This window comes from Rhipicephalus microplus, chromosome 8 (genome assembly GCF_043290135.1).
Source record: "Rhipicephalus microplus isolate Deutch F79 chromosome 8, USDA_Rmic, whole genome shotgun sequence".
NCBI classification, from domain to species: domain Eukaryota; kingdom Metazoa; phylum Arthropoda; class Arachnida; order Ixodida; family Ixodidae; genus Rhipicephalus; species Rhipicephalus microplus.
The window spans coordinates 71,646,119-71,665,772 of NC_134707.1; the positions used below are offsets into that span (position 1 = coordinate 71,646,119).

The following is a 19,654-nucleotide window of genomic DNA, read 5'->3' on the forward strand; positions in this document are numbered from 1 at the left end:
GCAAATTTATGCAGCGCTAAAGACAAGAATATAAGAACAGATGGCATATAACCAGCGCTCTTCTTGGGTCCTCTGTTTATACATCTTCGCCTTCAGTGCTGCATCCATCATGCAAGTACTCCAACTTGTCAAATTTCACATTCTAAGGTCGAGAGGTTTTTTAGTTTCACTCATGTAAATATTTGCAATTATTAGATTTTAACCGCGTCATGATCTTTGCTTGGCGAGGAGACATATACCTTTTGCTGCCTTGGGATAACTTCTAAAGGCAAAAACAACAACAAGACCAGGTTTCCTAAAAGAGCTTCTGTTTGTTTAAAACGTGCCAGCGAATTGTTGATTCTCATGCAAATGTTCTAGAGTGAGAGGACTGGCTATAGCGTAGAGGGGGCTAGGTTCCAGGTGAATACTCCGGGTACGTTTTTAAAATCAATTTATTAGAAACTTCTGACAGACACTACTTCTGAGCATGCACTAATCGAGCTCCTCATTATGAAGGTTGAGCATATTTGTTTCTGCAATCATGGTAATTTAGGGCATATATAGCTTTTCCGAGTATAGTTATTGTTGAAACATCTGCGCATATGCCGTGCAATGACAACTGGTCGCATTTTAAGCCAACGTTATGAATATAGTTTAGGCAAGAAAATACCAATATGAATTTCTGCGCCAAACTTTAAAACAACATTATGTCTATAATATTTATTCTTAATAATATAATATAGTATTTATATCTACAAAAGGTAGATGAAGTTAAGTATCTTGGCGTAACATTCACGGCAACACTAGATTGTGCCAGTCACGTAGATCTAATGACAGCCAAGGCTTCGCGCTTACTTCATTTTTTCCAAAGAAACTTCAGTGACGCGCCGCAAACACTCAAGGAAACCCTGTATATTACAAATGTGCGCCCAATTTTAGAGTATGCTTGTGTTTCTTGGGACCCTTTCACGAATGTACTGAAAGAAAAGTTGGAGAGGGTGCAAAAAAGGGCTGCTAGGTTTGTTACAGGAAACTACGATTTTAGAAGAAGGTCTTCTGGAATTCTTCAGGCCTTGGGATGGGAACCCCTTTGTGGACGACGGAAAGTTCAAAGACTTAAATTTCTCTATAATATATATCACGGTAAGACTGGGCTAAATAAAAAGCGGTACTTAAAGACGCCTAGTTATATGTCCGAACGGAAAGATCACTTATATAAAATTAGAGAATATACGTGTCGATTGAATGTCCTTAAATACTCTTTCTTTCCAAATTCTATTAGTGACTGGAATGCGCTAAAATACCAATATTCTCTGATTCTAATTTCCTAACAGCCATTGAAACAGCATTTTTAGCTGCTGAAATAACCCATATATTTAACGTTGGCTTTGTACTTCTCTTGGTTGTTGATTTTTTATATTTATAATTACTGCTTTCGTTGTATAATCCTGTGTTTTGTACTTTTGTTCTAATGCTGTACTACAAGTGTTGATTTCTCCTGTATACTGTAATGCACGATTTATTTGCTTTTAATTTTGCTGTTTTGTATTCTGTTTTCTACTGTAACCCCCCTACAATAATGCCCAATGGGCGATGTAGGTACTTGTAATAAATAAATAAATCTATATATATCTATATGTATATATCTATATGTACATATATCTATATGTACCAGAAATAATCAGTGTTGTACATCATTTAAATTGATTAAAACTGCTAAACAAGTAAAAGGGAGAATTGACATGTAGGAAGGCAGAGAGGCTAACCAAAAAGCAAGTATTTATTTACTACCCTTCAATAATGTAGCGTAAAGTGAGATCGCAAAGAAAGCAAGAAATAATGAGAGAAAGAGAGAGGGGGCCTCGCACTGCTTCATTTATATTACGCTTGATTGTTAGCAGTTAATGCAACATTATCATGCAATAAAATGTGTGGCGCAGTCACACCACACAAAAAAGCATAAATTTGCTTTCAACGCAAAAGCTGTACGAAGTCAGGAACAGTGATTCGCCTGTTCATCAATGACGCTAGTGTTCACGAGGAAGCGTGCTCTTACGTTGAAAACTCCCTGCCTCCTAGGCCTTCGCGACTGGAAGGGAAGCCTTCCTTTGTACGATAGAGGTGCCTTCAACCGATCTCGTGCCAGTCATCTCTTCCTACTGTTTTGCCTTTCTCGTCCCGCTCCTATGTGTACTACACATGGTTATGATATTCTCTGCCTTGTCTCCTCCCCCTGACCCTCAAATTTCAGCGCTTCACCATCACTTCGTTTTGCACCCTGTTTTTATACTTTTGCATATATGATTATACTGTATAAGATATTACCTACGGTGTGTGGAAAATTGGGCAAGTTGGAACGAGTCCAGTGTGATCTAACTGCCTGGTTGATTGATATGTGAAGTTTAACGTGCCAAAACAACCACATAATTGTGAGAGACGCTGAAGTGGAGGGCTCTGAAAATTTCGACCAACTGGGGTTTTTTAACGCGCATCTAAATGACCTGCGTGGTTAGTCAAGACACGCAGAAAGAAGCAAGACACACAAGCTTCGCCTTGTTCGTGTCTCGTCCTACGACACAGCTCGACCAAGATAAACTATTTCACCGTGCAGCGATACATGATAATGCTGTTGTTTACCCTTGCCCATTCACTTGCCTATTTACTCATTCTGCAATCACTGTTAGTCACCCGCATTTCCCTTTCTCTCTACTTAATTTGTGAAACTATACACGTTATGTCTATGCTACGCTTCAACTTCTCTCCTCCTATGTTCTCGTACCTTGTTATACATGCTACAAATGAATATACCCTACAAAGCAGTGCTCTACAATGTTTCGCCTGCGTGACGTCAAGTGACATCAATAAAGAGACACAGCCAATCGCATGACATGCCATATATCGCCACACGACAGCCATAGGGCTCAAGTGATGAGCACATGAAAATGTTTTTATGGTGATTCTTCGGGTAGTAGCGCCTTGAGAGCCAATTATCAAGGTGGTCATTTTTCAGTACAAGGGCCTTCACCCTTTCGCCTCCTTTGAAATACGACCGTGGCAGCCGGCATCGAACCCACGACGTTCGGGTCAGCAGCCGATTGCCTCAGCTACTTCTTCAGTGCGGCGGAATGCGAAATGTTCGTGCGGTGTACATTGATATTGAGAAGATATACTGCTACTGAAATTTAACTGATAGATTATTCTCGAGTGCAGATGGGCGACGAGTTAGCGCGCGTACAAAACATCAAATTACACCAAGCGAATCAAAACCGCTTATTCAAGGTTCACCTCTTTTCCATTTGCGCGTATCACCTACCGAATCAATTAAACCTGTACAGCTGTATGTCGCAATGCTTATGCAAGAAGCATGTCACTTACTCAGTAAAATGTCTCGAAATTTTGGAAACCGGAATAGTCCTCCTGCAAGAATATAAGTCGTATAATAAATATATACAAGAATTAGTTCACTTCACCTATTGAGTGTTACGGTTGATTATCTCAGAGAAAGAAGGGTACCAGGGGTTGCACTTTTCCTTCATTTCTGGGCTTTCTAATTCTAACCTATTTCAATTAATTATCATAGCAAGCTACAACTGACTGCCAGAGAGTACATATTAGAATAGATGGTGTAATAGAACTTGAGAGTCCCGTACACCGAAAATGTCTATTGTAGAAAAGAAGCCTATAGTTTCTTCATTATTTTTTTTGTAAAAAGTGATTCCTCCCATTGCAGTGACAATCGGTTATGATCAAAGAAGATGCGATGACACTGAAGCAAAGATAGCTGTAGCTTGCAAAAATAATAGCAGTGTAAAGTAGCAACAACGCTGTCTCAACTTTGGTTGAAGCAGCGCACAATAGACGAGAACGACACTGACGCGCAGTTTCCTGCTTCCATTTCTTCATCTGTGTTCCGTCTCTTCTGCTTAAACCAAATGCCTACGAACTCGCTCAAGTTTTTATTCTTATGCGTGGTGTCTAATACGGAACTAACACTAGTACTACGGTACATTTTTGATAAAGACGACTTTACGAGAGCAAATAGCGTTCAGAGGTCACTTGCGCAAGGGCTTGAAAAAATTTTTTCACCAACTTGTCCAAGCAGCGAGTTTGGCTAGTTGAAAATAAGGCACGAGTAGGTGCTGTGTAGCTCAGCTTTTTTATGTTATTCAAAGACTATGAATTATAGAGAAAGGACACACAAAGAGACAAAAAGAAATGAAAAAAAATTATCGCTCTGTTTTTGCGTTCCTTGTTTATCTCGACATGCATATGGTTGCACTGCCGCTCCATTCACTATTACCATCTAGCGATTGTTCTAATCTTAGTATCCCATGAACCCTGGCATTTACTAAGCTTACAAATACTTTTTTTACGATTAGCAGCTTGACCCACCGAAATTATAGGACAAACAAAGAACCAGCAAAACAATACACCAACAAAACATCGATGTTTACGTCTTCAAAGGATACCACATCGCGTCACATTTTAACTACAGCAATGCGTTGGAAGTTAGCCATAGTTACTGGCTACTCAGCAATGTGACTGCTTGTGCTGGCTCAAGGATATAAATTTTTCGACATTATTGAGTGATTTTTACTCCTTTTTGGTTAAGGTCCATATTCTAAACAACATAGTGACAAAACCTCAGGCTCATTAGGTTAGTATATCCACTCCCCCCAAGGCAAATAAGGAGGGATTTAGTGCTAATCACATAAGGGCACCTTTCACACATAGTTTTGGGGATTAAACAAAATCTAAGACCCTTGCCCAAGGCTCGTATGAAAGTATTGCAAAGCAATTTGAAAATTGAAGACGTTCGTTTACCTTGACGACGTGTAAGCCGTTGTCCTGTAAGATAATGAAAAAAATATAATTAGATGTCATGCGATCTACATCTTCACTGCATTCAGTGCACACGCTGTAGAAGCACGGAAGGGACAAACACTCATGCGAACTATCACGAATAAAATGTACCGTTTAGAAAAAACCTCACTAGCTGTCAGACTTTCCTCTATATACCAAACTTCACGAGCATTCGTCCTTCAGAACGGTGGCTCTGACTCTTCAAAAAAGCAGATGGCAAAGTATATTTTTTTTCCAGTAAACGAGGTACAAGACATTGTTACTTTATATAAATAAGTAAAATGTTTTGGAGCATAAGCTGAGGAAATGTTGTGGCGAAGGTGATAGAGGTTCTTGATGTTCTCAAGCATAATTGCAACACAGCGTATTAAGACCGCTTTGCAGCTCAGCTTGCAAGTGTTCCAAAATATAATTACACTCACAGAATGTCTGGTGTTCATGAAGCCCCCTAACGCACCATACGTTAAGAGATGTTTTGAGTATACTGTCACCTTTGTGCAGTGTTTCGGCTAGCGTTTGCTGGCTAGGGTGCTATGAATTAGGCTGGGTACTTTCTGTGATTTTCAAAATACAAGCCATATTTTCTCATTGTTCTAAATACGTCCTCCCGTGTGCTCAGGTTTGGGAACACGTTAAAGACCCCCATAAGGTGGTCGAAACTTCCGGAGCCCTCCACTAGGCTTCTCTCATAATCACCTGGTGGTTTTGGGACGTTAAACGCCACATATGAACCAATCAATATAATTACGTCCTTAAATTTGTAATCATCTTCTCTCGCCATCCTGACGTACCCGAAGACAGAAAAAAGCATGTTGAAGATGAATGTGTTTATTTGCCCGAACATGTGGACAGGAAACCTAAGGCTATGTTACAGCAGCACATGGGGACTGGCAGCGGTGGAGAGAGCGTTGGCTGTCAATCAATTCGCAAGCGATGACACGAGTCGACACTTATACATGTGCCGTCAAATATTTAGCGCTATCGCTAGCGGCCAGGTAAGTTTAATAAAAATCAGTATTGTTTCTACTGTGGGCGTAATGGCATTGGAAAGTTCTATGATTATCTCGAAAGCTTCAGAGTAGATCGGCGTGGTTGCGCAAGGAACCACTTGCACGTGTAATTGGGTGATAACACAACTTTAGAAAGCATCGCAGTGATATATACTTGAGCAATTTTTTTATAAGACCTTCAAGTTTTCTTCCGCCACGTACACTTCGGCTTAGCAAAACTACTCTGCGTGCTTTTAAAATTTTTGCATTCATAATAAACGGCTCGGACCAGGTACCTGTCCAGGTTTTTCTGAAGGAAGGCTCCTTTAACTCTTGCCAAGGATTCAAATAATCATAGGCAGTCGAGTTCCGCATGTCTCTCTAAAAATAGGTAGACTCTTTCTTCCTATGTTTCATTGGCTCTCAACACTCAAACGAAGAGCTACACATATTATGACTGACAGATGATATTCAGTGTTGCCTACAAGTTTTGTCGAAGCTCGGTAGATAACTGGACAGCGTGCAGAATGCTTCATAGCCACTGTAGATTCACTACAGGGTAGATGTTTTGAATGTCGCAGTACAAGTGGCTTCAAAGGTTGGCGCCACTCAACTTGAAGGCTTGTGCATTCATTGCTGCACACGTTTTCTTTTAGGTTCAGGAAGCATGATACATGCACCAAGATTTATGTTTTCTCACTGAATAATTCATCGTTGCTTTATTTATGTGAGCGATTTTTGGCTACAGCTTATGGACGCCAAGATGGGCAGTGACGTAGCATTGTAGGTGGTGGTGGTGGTGATGTTGCCACAGGCGTAGTTAGCCTAAAAGACCTGACTGGCAATCACTCCGCCTGCTATTTAAGAGGCTTAGTCACGTCATTACATAAGGTTGTGATGCACGTGCACACCATCGTCCGCTCTCGCACACATGTGTCCCACTAGCACCAGCAAAAAAAAACGCACTACCGTTGTCATGACTCGCTGCAGCAGCCGCGGGTGGTTTAGTAACCGCTGCTTTGTCAGTAAATACGTTACACAGATGGTGGCGATCATAGCTCACTTACGTAACTATGAATCTGGTGTTACATCGCCAGAATTTTTCTCTCCCTTCTTAGAGCTACGTCAGTGTTCACATGCTGGCGATGGCTCTCGATTGCGACAATGAGCATTTAAGCTGAATTTTGGAAGTGAATTAAATTGTGTTTGAAACTATTGCTGCGTCCCACCCTTCGTGTGAATTGTCTTCGCATACAAAGAAAACCCACAACAGGCTTGACATGGCCTTGGAATTTGAAGGCACTACCATTTTAACAAATTATAAACAAGATTTATTCGAAGAATATAGTTGCTTCTAAGCATGCGTTGAGAATAGGGCAAAATTGTGTTCTATTTCTCTGTTGGCGATTCACATTTTTGGGATGCATTAGAAAATGCCACTGTAGGTGAGAGCAACGCTACATATAGCTGAATACTGCAACTGCCTAATATCAAGTGGCGCGAAAGACAGAGTTTTTCAAGTCGTGGTGAACTATCTTCCCGATTTTATATCTGCAGCTGATATTGCAAGTGGATAAGATATGCTGTGCAGAGCTTCAATTTTTGCCGTCTTGTACATCAGTAAGACACGTTTTTTCCTAATGAGTTCAAATTGCGGATATGCTTACCTTGAGGGCCAATTATAGGTCCTGTAAGTAAACGATGCAGTAACAGAGTGTTATGTTTCATTTCATAATTTACTGATTTAGTACTGTGGAAGAGGTGTCCACATTGGGAGCGCGACAAGAGATACATGCCTTGTCCAAAAAGTGAACGTTTTATCCAACAAACAAAAACATTGTAGAATAGACATGACGTCACGTTAGACCTTTCTCTGACTTCTATAATTTACAACCCTAGCAAACCCAACCTGCCATGTACGATGCTTAAGCAAAGTCTGCAGGCATCGTGGAGGCTTATCCTACGCGGTGTGCAGTGTTGTGTGAAAAGTCTGCATATGTATCGTGCATATTGATTGAACACTTCAATGGTATGAGTTGGCAATTAGTCAAAATATGATTATAGTGGTAGATAGGCGCACAGCCAAGAAATCAACGCATGGTCTTCTTGTCAGTGGGAGATGGCATGAGGAGGATGGAAGCTGTTCTCTGAGGGTCAGGGTGAACTCCAGACTTCCTGATGACATGGCCTATGAGCAAGACCTCCTCGTATGCTCACCGACATTTTTCTAGCTTCATTGTGAGCCCTGAAGTCTTGATTGCTTGCAGTACAGCCTCAAGGCACTGGAGCTGTTCATCTAAGTTTTTTAAAAAAACACAACGACATTGTTCAGGTACACAAGGCAAGTCTGTCACTTCAAGCCAGCTAGTAGCGTATCCAGAACACGTTGGAATGTAGCGGGGACGGATCATTGACCAAAAGGCATGACGTTGAGCATGAACAGGCCATCTGGTGTTATAACGGCAGTCTTTTTTCGGTCTTTTTGGTCAACCTCCATTTGCCATGCCCTACATTAAGGTCCATCGACGAAACGTACTCAACGTTGGGAAGTCGATTTAAAGCATCGCATGTCCGCGGGGGGGGGGGCATACACGTCGTCTTTGTTGTTTTGTTTAGGCGACAATAGTTGATACAAAAACGTGTGGTTCCGTCGTTCTTTTTCACCAACGCTACAGGATGCCCCCAGAGATCCTTTGACGGCTGGATTACGTATATTGTCCCGTAGCCTTTCGTAAAATTTTCAAGAGCTAAGCTCCTCTTAGTGTAACTTTTTCATGAGCCACGCGCACGCGAGAGGAGAAGAAATGAGAGGAAAAAGATGACCAAGAAAATACAGTTTGCATAAAATAGGGAGGAATTAAGTAGCAATGACCGCGTTGAAATTAACAAAGGGCTCAACAGGGATGTCCTTTTTTCCCACTTTTATTCATGCTGTACGTGGTCAGGATGGAAAAAGCACCCGAAAGTAGCAACATTGGCTTTATTTGTCGCACAAACAGGCTGCCGCGATGGTCGAGCAGAAGCGCACAGGTTTATTTTAGGCAGGCGATATTGACCTGTTTGCGGGTAGTCGAGACGATACACACGGGCTGGTAGATATACGGGAAAGGAAAGACAAACTCCAGGACTATGAAAAAAGGGCAACAGAACATTTATTTAAGGTATTCATTCATCACAAAGACCAGTCGTTCTCAATAAAAGGCCAAAAATACTGAGAGTAAGCAAGTACAATTTCCTCTGAGTGTGGGTAAATTAGGGAGACGTATATACATATATATATATGAATATACTGGAAAAAGCATGGCAGCAAAGGGAAAGAGGAATGCTACAAATGAAGCACATAATAATAATAGTTAAGCATATAGATATAATAGGTACGAAGTGCTTCGAGGTCTGTGAAAAGGCGGAATGGTTTCAGGGCTTATATTTTGGAACTCAGTGGCATGCATGAAATCAGAGGTGCAATCAGGAATGCATGTAAATCAGAGGACGTTTGTCGCGTTAGGCGCTCTTGAGAAGTCGACAAGTGAGGCTGTCAAGAGAGATATAGGATGAACAGGCTTTGAAGAAAGGAAAGCTCAGAGAAAAAAGAGATTTGAAGAGAGGCTTAGAAAAATGAAGGAGAGTAGAGGGGAAGGGAAGCTGCTCACCTATTTGTAGAGAAAGAGCGTGGCTGACAATAAAAGAAATACTGTAAGATGGCGTCGAGTACACTCAAGACTCTTTTATTGACCCGAGTATGAGCCCCACAACCTAAACTTGACTGGTGATGATGAGTATGTACAGATGAAAAGATGGGACGCATAAATAATGCTCACATTTATTTTCCCCGCGCACGTGAGCGGCCGGCCCGGCCGAGACTTAGGCGGGAAAGGTACGGCGCACAAAGGGTTTAAGACGTGAAACGTGGACTATCTCGGAGGCACGGCAACGACGGTCCGAGGAACCCTCGACGGGAGTGACAAGGTAATTGACAGGAGATGTTCGTTCACAAACAACGTAAGGTCCTAGAAAGCGAGACTGAAACTTTTCACACTATCCGGGTCTGCGAACAGGCGTCCAAAGTAGTACTTCATCTCCAGGACGGAAGGTGACGTCTCGACGAAAGCTGTCATAGCGTTGCTTGCGGTCTTGTTGACTGGCCTCCGTGTTGAGTTGAGCACGTAGCCGGGCCTCAGCAAGCCTGGAGACGAATGTTCTGGCGTATTTGTCGACGTTTTTGTCATTGCATTGAAGAAAGAGGCGTCAATGGTGAATGTCGGCGCATGACCATAGACGAGGAAGAAAGGTGAATACCCGGTGGTTCGTTGAACAGCGGTGTTGTGTGCAAATGTTACGAACGGCAATATTGTCCCAATTATCGTGGTTCGGTCCGATGTACATGGATATCATGTCGATTAGAGTCCGGTGGAATCGCTCTGTCAGCCCATTTGTCTGCGGGTGGTAAGCGGATGTGGTCTTATGAACTGTGCCACAAGTTTTTAGAATTTTGTCCAGAATTGTCGACATGAAGGCCTTTCCTCGGTCACTTAACAACGTGCGAGGTGCACCATGACGCAACACAATGACTTCTAAAAAGAAGGCGGCAACGGCTGAGGCGGAGCTAGTGCGTAGAGGAGCGGTCTCCGCGTATTGTGTGAGGTGGTCGACGGCTGTGACGATCCAGCGGTGGCCCGCTGGCGTTACGGGAAGTGGCCCGACGAGGTCTATTCCGACAACGGCAAAAGGTGTGTCGGGACATGGAATGGGTTGTAATAAGCCAGCAGGAGCTGAAGTTGGTCGTTTCCGGCGTTGTCAAAGTGCGCAAGAAGCGATATAATTAGCCACAAAGGTAGAAAGACCAGGCCAGAAGAAACGGCTCCTAACGCGGTTGTAGGTATTTTGAAATCCCAAGTGTCCAGCTGATGGTTCGTCGTGCAATGCTTCGAGAACTTGTTTTCGCAGCGAACGGGGAAGTACTGGCACCCACCGATGCCCATCCGCATTGTAAGTATAGTGCTGCAGGACATTGTTCTCTAGCTTGAACAGCCGTAGCTGACGACGTAGTCTGGCATTAGGTGGAGAAGGCGAGCCATTCAAGTATCCGATGATGCGGTTACAGTAGGGGTCATCACGTTGGTACGCGGCAAACTGGGCGCTGTTGTTTAAAGGTAGCGGCCCAGCAACTGCCAGGGGTGATAACGTGAGTGAAGAGGAAGCCGCTTGATCACCTGAGGGGCATTCAGGATGCGTGGTTGGAGGTGAAAGTGGCAGAGGGCAGCGAGAGAGAGCGTCAGCATCCTGATGCTGTTTGCCGGATCTGTACACAACGTCAAAAGTGTACTCTTGCAAACGCAGTATCCAGCGACCGAGGCGCCCAGACAAATTCTTCAGCGAGGACAACCAGCATAGTGCATGGTGGTCGGTAACCACAGTGAAGTGGCGTCCATACAGATAAGGTCGAAATTTCTGGATGGCCCAAATGACAGCGAGACATTCCTGCTCTGTTATCGAGTAGGTCTGCTCTGCAGGTGTTAGTGCGCGGCTGGCATACGCAACTACTCTCTCACGTGAAGTGTCGTCGCGCTGGAGGAGGACAGCACCGATTCCGTGGCCGCTGGCATCTGTGTGCAGGAAAGTGGGTGCACTCACATCGAAGTGACGAAGGACGGGGTCTGATGTCAAAGCACGCTTAAGGGCTTGGAAAGCACACTCGCACTCGTCAGTCCACGTGAAATCCGTCCCTGACGTCAGAAGCTTGTGTAACGGCCCCGCAATGGCAGCAAAGTGACGGATGAAGCGGCGGAAGTAAGACGCCAGGCCCATGAAACTTCGCAATTGTTTTTGATTGCGCGGACATGGAAAACTAATTACGGCAGCAACCTTGTCGGGGTCGGGTCGAACGCCGTCTTTGCTCACAAGGTGACCCAATACTTTGATGCTTGTGCTGGCGAAGTGGCACTTTTTTGTATTGAGCTGTAGGCCAGCGTTCGAAATGCACGTTAAAACTTCGTCCAATCGCTTAAGGTTCTGAGAAAAAGTAGATGAAGAAATGACGATGTCGTCTTAATAACATAAACAGGTTTTCCATTTGAGACCACGTAAGACGGTATCTATCATGCGCTTTAATGTTTCTGGAGCGTTGCATAAGCCAAAGGGAATGACGTTAAATTCGTAAAGCGCGTCAGGCGTCGCAAACGCTGTTTTCTCCTTGTCTGCTTCGCGCATAGGTATTTGCCAATACCCGCATCGGAGGTCGAGGCTGGAGAAATATTCTGCGCCTTGTAGGGAGTCCAGGGAATCATCTATGCGTGGCAACGGATATACGTCTTTTTTTGTGATCTTATTGAGCGCTCTGTAATCAACACAAAAGCGGGCAGAGCCATCTTTTTTTCCGGACCAACACCACAGGAGACGACCAGGAGCTGGATGAAGGTCGAATAATATCCCGTTTGAGCATGTCGGCGACGTTCTCCTCAATTATTTGCCGTTCTGCCGAAGAGAGACGGTATGGGCGGCGGCGTACAATGGAGCTGCCTTCGGTTTCGATGCTGTGCTCTGCAACGGAGGTGCGGCCCAGAACTTTGCACTGTACATCAAACGAAAGGCTGTGCTTTTGGAGAAGGTCTAAGAGGTCTCTCCTTTGCTCGGCAGTGAGGTGAGGACTTATGGTGTCATTTAAGGTAACAGTGATAGCCTTGATATCAGTAGTAGCAGACAAAGGCGGTGATTCTGCGTGAAGGGGAACCAGCGAAAAGGGCTCACTGTCAGCGAAGCAGCTCACAGCAGTGCCCTGGGGCAGAATCACTGGCGAAGAAGTTGGATTCAAGGCGGTGACCAATGCTTTACCGTCGTTAAACCGCACAAGGCCGGGTGCTATGGTAAGCCCTGCAGGTTTGGAGCGAACTGATGGAGCTATGAACACGTCACCATTAACTATAGTATCCGAAGCGATCGTTAGAAGTTGTTCATCTCCTGGCGAAATTAAACAATCAGTGGCAGCAACGAAACGGAAGCTGTATGGATCGACATCCGATGAACTCTCAGTAGCTGACATTTGAATGACTCGCTGACGACACGATATGAAAGCTGATGCCGAAGAAAGGAAGTCCCATCCTAAAATTACTGTGTGAGTGCACAAAGGAAGTACAAGAAACTGAATGTGGTGAAGGATGCCATCTATGAAAACGCGGACTGTGCAAACACTTGAAGGCTGAATAGGGACTCCATCTGCGCAACGAAGGGGAGGACCATCGTAGGGCGTCCTAACTTTCTTCAAGCGGGTACAAAAGTGTGCACGAATTACGGAAAGTGATGCCCCTGTGTCCACCAGTGCCTCTGTCTGTATACCTTCAACATACACCAATAAAACATTCGATGGGCGGTCCGGAGGAGTTTGACGCAGTTCGAAAGATGCAGCTTTCCCTCCCGAAGCTGCACTGTTCAGTTTTCCAGTTGGCGGTCGGGAATTGAAGTAGAAGGTCGGAGAGGAGAAGAGGAACGCCGCATCGGTGAAGGTGAGCGACGACGTAAGAACCGGGAACTGCCAACTGGGTCAAAGTTCTGCGGAGACGGCGACCGACGTGTGCTGTTCGGATACAGCCGACGATAGGGTGGGCCAGTCGCGTAGAAGTCGTCCCGTTCAAGGTTATCGTAGCTTCGTCGTTCGTCTTGCTGACGGCGTCAGCAAAACCTTGAAATATGACCACGGATGCCGCAATAGAAGCAAGTCGGTCGCGAACTGCGCCAGGCGTTTTAAGGCTGGGAAGATGGTCGCGGTGCGAGTGAGTTGAGCGAACCATGCACTTCGGGCGCTGGTAGCTGCATTGGGTTTTGCTGGGGTGCAGGTGTCCTAGCAGCAACCTGAGCATACGTTGGCATGGCCACAGGATATGAGCTCGGGACAGGTGTGACAGTCATCGAGGCCAAGCTCTGGTGGGGCGCAGGCGTCGTTGAAGCAACGTGAGCATAACTGGGCATGGGATGTAAACTCGGAGCTGGTGTACTAGTCATCAAGGCCAGTTCCTCTCTCACGACGTCCCGTAAACTAGTAGCAGGTGGCGTCGTTCGAATGTCAAGGTGGCGAGGTGAAGCCTGTGCATAAAGTTCCTCGCGGATGATACAGCGGATCAGTGCACGCAGCTCTGTTGTATCATGACTTGAGCTCAGATCAGACATATCAGGTTGTACCCGAGTGGTCTGAAGCTCCTCAAGGCGCTGACAGGTAGCGACAACATCGGCTACGGTTTGGGGATTTTGCACCACAAGCGCGTTAAAAGCGACAGTCGCAATTCCTTTTAGCAGGTGGCGCACACGGTCGTTTACCGCCATATCGTTGTCGATGCGGCGGCAAAGGGTGAGAACATCTTCGATGTAAGAAGTGTAAGACTCGCCAGGGCTTTGAACACGTGCACCAAGCCTCTTTTTGGCGATATCCGAGCGCACTGACGGGTTGGCAAAAATTTGGCGGAGCTGACGTGTAAAGGCGGGCCATGTCGGAAAATCTGTGGCGTGGTTGAAAAACCACGTTTTTGCGACGCCGCTCAAGTAGAATGCCACGTGGGTGAGTTTTGCAGGCTCATCCCAGTTGTTGATAACATTCACGCGGTCATACTCCTCGAGCCAGTCTTCAACGTCTTCACCCGGAAGTCCTGCGAACAGCGGAGGATCCTTATGAGGGCTGGTGACCAGGTGAAAAGGGTTTCTTGGCGGTGGGAGCGGTGGCGAAGCTGGCACGCTGGACTGGGCGGCTTGCGACGTTACCGGACCCAGGTCGTTTAAGCGGCGGCCTGAACGGAGCTCCAGGGATGTATTCTAGAAGACGCTGGGGTGTCCGAGAACGCGAGAGGACGCAGGAACCGGGCAGCACTCTCCACCACTTGTAAGATGGCGTCGAGTACACTCAAGACTCTCTTTTATTGACCCGAGTATGAGCCCCACAACCTAAACTTGACTGGTGATGATGAGTATGTACAGATGAAAAGATGGTACGCATAAATAATGCTCACACTACTTTGTTTTTTGTTCTTTGGCGAGCCTGGTGGCACACATGTCACCACCCTGTTATAAAGGGGACGCTGCTAGCATCCATTCATCCATCCACATAATATTGCAGTTGAGATAGAATATTCAAGTTTGCGCTGTACCACTACTCTCCTGTTGGATGTTGTGCGGGCTGTACTAGGGTACGCGGAGAATGAGTGCTTCTCTCAGTCTCCTGGATACTCGCTGTACGAGGCGGATTGTTGGTGGGGCGTGGACGAAGCAGAGCGGCGGCCGCGTTGAAGACGCTTGCACTAAGGTTCCTCGGCTCACGTCTCGTCGGTGTAACCCACACGCGGTCTGTATTATCAAACGATACCGGACGCATAAACGCAAGTATGAACTTATATACGAATGGACACTTCGCCCCAATTATTATCAATCACTCCGTGGATATGCAGTGATTTTCTTACGGCTTCGCGTTATCTCGTCAAAGCTGAATAAAGACTCTGACGAATTGGTCGGGCGCTTTCTCATGTTATAATTCGATGTTTCACGACTGAGGTCTGTCAAACTCTTGTCGATGATGAAAGCAGTAGTTCAATTGCTAGAGCCGAGTTTCGAGCTGGTGTTGCTTGGCGAAATTAAGAAATTTTGAAGGGATACAATACTCACGAAATAAATCTGGTTTATGACAGTGACTCTTGCAGAGCAGACTCCGGCTGGTGTTATTAGATGACCACCCGCGGTTCGAATTTCTGGGCATGCCATGCAGTCTTGTCTTTCTTCAACTTCATTGCGAAAGGCCCACTGATGACGGAATGGTTGGCTACAGTGTCGACGAGAGCAGTGACGTCGTGGCCATCAATATTACGCCGAGGTCACTAGTTCATCGTCGTGCGTTGTGGTTGGGTCGTGGGGTCGTGTCACGGTCACTTTGGTTCATTTTACTGCTTCGACGTTGCGTCGTACAGTCTTCTTTCAGCTGTAAAATTTGGACGTCAAGGCCGTTTTTGTCATGCGGCGGGTGTTTTCAGCTTCGTTGCGGTACCAGCGTCGGTGGCGGCGGAGAATTTTCGGCAAGCAGTCGAACAGCAACTGCACCTCCATGAGCAATTAGTTAAAATTTTGAAGTGAATAAAGATATCTTCGAAACAGTTTCTGCGTCCAATCCTTCATGTTAATTGTTCTTGCATAAGGACAACAACGACAACAGGCTTGGCCTAATCTGGAAATTTGAAGGCACTACTCCTATAAGTCAATATACACAGGATTTATTTGAAGAACACTGCAGCGTTTATATTTTTCGTGATACAATTCTTAGCGAACTTCGGCTATTTTGAGCGTATCTATCTATCTATCTATCTATCTATCTATCTATCTATCTATCTATCTATCTATCTATCTGCTTATGACTTTTAGCTCTCCTGGCCGTTTGAATGATAGCGTCGATAGCAAACTCGGTATGGCATAGCATGACTGTATGAAGAACATATTTTACTAGTCATAATATGAGAATCGTGACACGTGAGTCATCGTTGTCATGATCTACCATTTATGGTCCTGCAGCTCGTGCGGTGGTTTCGTTTACATGGCATGTTGCAAAACTGGCATGGTATGGCATAATTGCATGGTGAACACAAGCAACAGATCCTAACATGAAAATCATAACATGCGTGTCATGTTACAACATGACTACATGCCACGCTTATGATACGCTCGTGGCCGTTTCGCTCTCGTCACATATACCAAATTTGGTATTACAGTACGTGACGAGATGACGAAGGTATGTACTGGTGCAAACAAGATAATCATGAGATGCATTTCATGTAACATTCGTACGTGCCACGCTCATGATGCGCTGGCGGCCGTTTCGCTAGCTTTACTTAACCAAACTTGGTATTATGGGACGTGGATGGATGACGAGGATATGGGACTGGTGAAAACATGATAAATATGAGATGCGTGTCACGTTACATTCTACGCTCATGATGCTCTGATGGTTGCTGGTACCTGGCACGATCTCTACCATGACGTGTTCCAACCTGCCTGCTTCTATCTTGAGGTCGTGGGTTATTTGGATAGCTTCACATGTACCAAACTTGGTATTACGCAAAGCGAATGGACAACATAGGTAAATGACACATACCAACATGATAATCACGACATGCGTGTGATGTAACAACATGACTACATGCTACGCTCATGATGCGTTCGCGGCCGTTTCGCTAAATTCACATGTACCAAATTCGGTATTACGTGACGCGATCGGAATACATAAGTAAATGACACATCCAAACATGATAATCACGACATGCGTGTCATGTCGTGATTATCATGTCGTGGTTTTCATGTTGTAACATGGCTATATGCCACACTCATGTTGCGCTCACGGCCGTTTCACTCACTTAACGTATGCCGAATTCGGTATTACGTGACGTCTTCGCATGACGATGGTATGGGACTGGTGCAAACATGATAAACATGATATGCGTGTCATAAAACAACATGTCTACATCCTACGCTGATGATGCGTTCGCGGCCGTTTCGCTAAATTCACATGTACCAAATTCGGTATTACGTGACGCGATCGGACGACATCGGTAAATGAAACATCCAAACATGATAATCATGACATGCGTGTCATATAACAACATGGCTACATGCCGCTCTCATGATGCGCTCGCGGCCGTTTCGCTCGCTTAACATATTCCAAATTTGGTATTACATGACGTCAATGGATGACGAAGGTATGTGACTGGCGCAAACATGATAACCAAAAGATGCATGTCATGTAAGAACATGACTACATGCCACAGTCAAGGGGCCAATACATTTCGACGTGGCGTGGTGTGCGTGCTCACCAGCGTTCGTTTCGTCACGTCACGCCGGCGTTGTGACGCCGTCGTGACGCGCATCGCGCTGCGTTGCTTTGACACATGCGCGTTTCAGCGCATGCGGCGTCCCTCTCTCACACAAAAAAAGCAGACGCGGTGCTGTCTGGGTACCGCATCTGCGCGAAATGCAGCATTTCACATTTCGCTGTGGTTGCCGTCGGGCTGTGTCAACGGACGCAGGTCGCGCCAGTAACGCCGGACGTCAGACTATAGAGGACTCGTGTTTTGCTAAGGTAGCGTCGCTGTGCCTAGCGTGCGCGCGCGTCAACGTCACGCTAGAGTATATTAAACCATTCATGATGCACTCGCGCCCATTTCGCTAGATCAATATACACTAAACTTGGTGTTACATGATGTCCAATGATGACGAAAGTATACGACTAGTGCTAACATGGTAATTCTGACACGCGTGTCATCTAAGAACATAATAACATACCACGCTCGTAGCGTGCTCGTGACCGTTTCGCTAGCTTCACATGTAGGAAATTCAGTATCACTTCACGTGGATAGATGACGACTGTAAACGACACATCTAAATATGTTAATCATGACACGGAAGTTGTGTATGGCATAGTGTACATACAGCTTGTGATGTTGTGGTGATTTTAAAGGGACATATCAACCCTACTCATTCGTGCTTCGCATATCATCGATTACTACTGTACGTGAGATCTGCCAATTTCTAGCATATGTTGTGAAAAGGGCATAAATCTTTACTATCGCTTTGTTGGAGCAACAAATTTCTGGGATACATTAGTAAGTGCAACCATAGGCTTGAGCAACGTAACATACAACTGACTGCCGGAAATTCCCAACACAAAGTAGAGTGAAAGACAGGGTGTGTCAAGACGTGCTAAAATATCTTCCTGAATTTGTATCCACAGACGATATTGCGAGTGAATCAAATATGTAATGTGGAGCTTGCATTCTTGTCGTCTTGTATCAGGAAAACACGCATTGCTCTTATGAGTTCAAATTGCAAATATGCTTACCTTGAGGGCCAGGTATAGGTCCTGTAAGAAAACGATGCATTTACAGAATGTTATACCCTAATATATTACTTACTGACTAAGAATTTTGGGACAGAGAGCGTGACGAATGACACATGCCTTGTCCAAAAAAGAAACTATTCGTCAAATATATGAAAACAATTAGGGCGCTACAGCACAGATTGGGTAGAAACATCACTTGATATTGCGTGCTTTCTTTCATGATTACTTGTAGCAGCGGTCGTGCGTGATCTACTTTTGCTTCCGAGGCCCTTTTGTTAACGCAATGGCTGCCATGACACGGCGGAACCATGCTGTAATGCGAAGGCTGGCGATTATGAATGAAAGCTCAACCTATAGTGAAGATAATTCCGACGTCACTGCTTTTTACATTAGCCCTAGAACCAGGCTGAGATTACGACAGTGAAAAAATAACACAGACTCAGGGCTAAGACTGACGTGGCTGGGCAAACTCTTATTACGTCCTAATACGTGATTGTGGGCACTCGTGAAGCGTCTGACGAATACGCACAGCCACGTGTTAGGAGGGCGGTCACTATTTAGATCAACATCAAATATAGTCGCCAGGAGCCTATGCCTGCATATTTGCGTATTGGCGTCAGCGATTATCCTTGCAATATTTCAGGGAGAAGGCGCACAAAAAAATCAACCCCTTGTACTATAGGTTTCTTAAAAACAGCGCTGAATTTTATGCTTTCCCAAAAGCATTAGGATATTTCAAATGAGTTTTTATTGTTTACTGATTTGAAGTTGTCCGATAAAAATAGTTGGGGTCGTTCGTTTTTTTTTTAAACGGATAGGGGGGTGTGGTTCTAGAAGTAGTTAAATACGTACCTCTAGGCAATGTTGGACTACGCTGGTGCATCACCCCAGGACCAAGCAAGTGATGCATTCCTGCAAGCGCAATGTTTTAGACATTTAAAGCTTTAGTCTAAGTACAACAAGAAGGAAG

General features: G+C 45.0%; 1 protein-coding gene across 2 annotated transcripts in view; it reads right to left on the minus strand.

The window, feature by feature from the left end:
• LOC142769148 (uncharacterized) overlaps positions 1-19,654 on the minus strand; it is a 50,227-nt gene that overhangs the window by 505 nt on the left and 30,068 nt on the right. For both annotated transcript variants that reach the window (XM_075872099.1, XM_075872098.1), the window contains exons 3-7: positions 19,537-19,596; positions 18,685-18,705; positions 7,502-7,522; positions 4,807-4,830; positions 3,358-3,399 (exon numbers count right to left, since the gene is read on the minus strand). In XM_075872099.1, the coding sequence (XP_075728214.1) occupies positions 3,358-3,399; positions 4,807-4,830; positions 7,502-7,522; positions 18,685-18,705; positions 19,537-19,596 (168 nt within the window). The remainder of the gene's footprint in view (positions 1-3,357; positions 3,400-4,806; positions 4,831-7,501; positions 7,523-18,684; positions 18,706-19,536; positions 19,597-19,654) is intronic.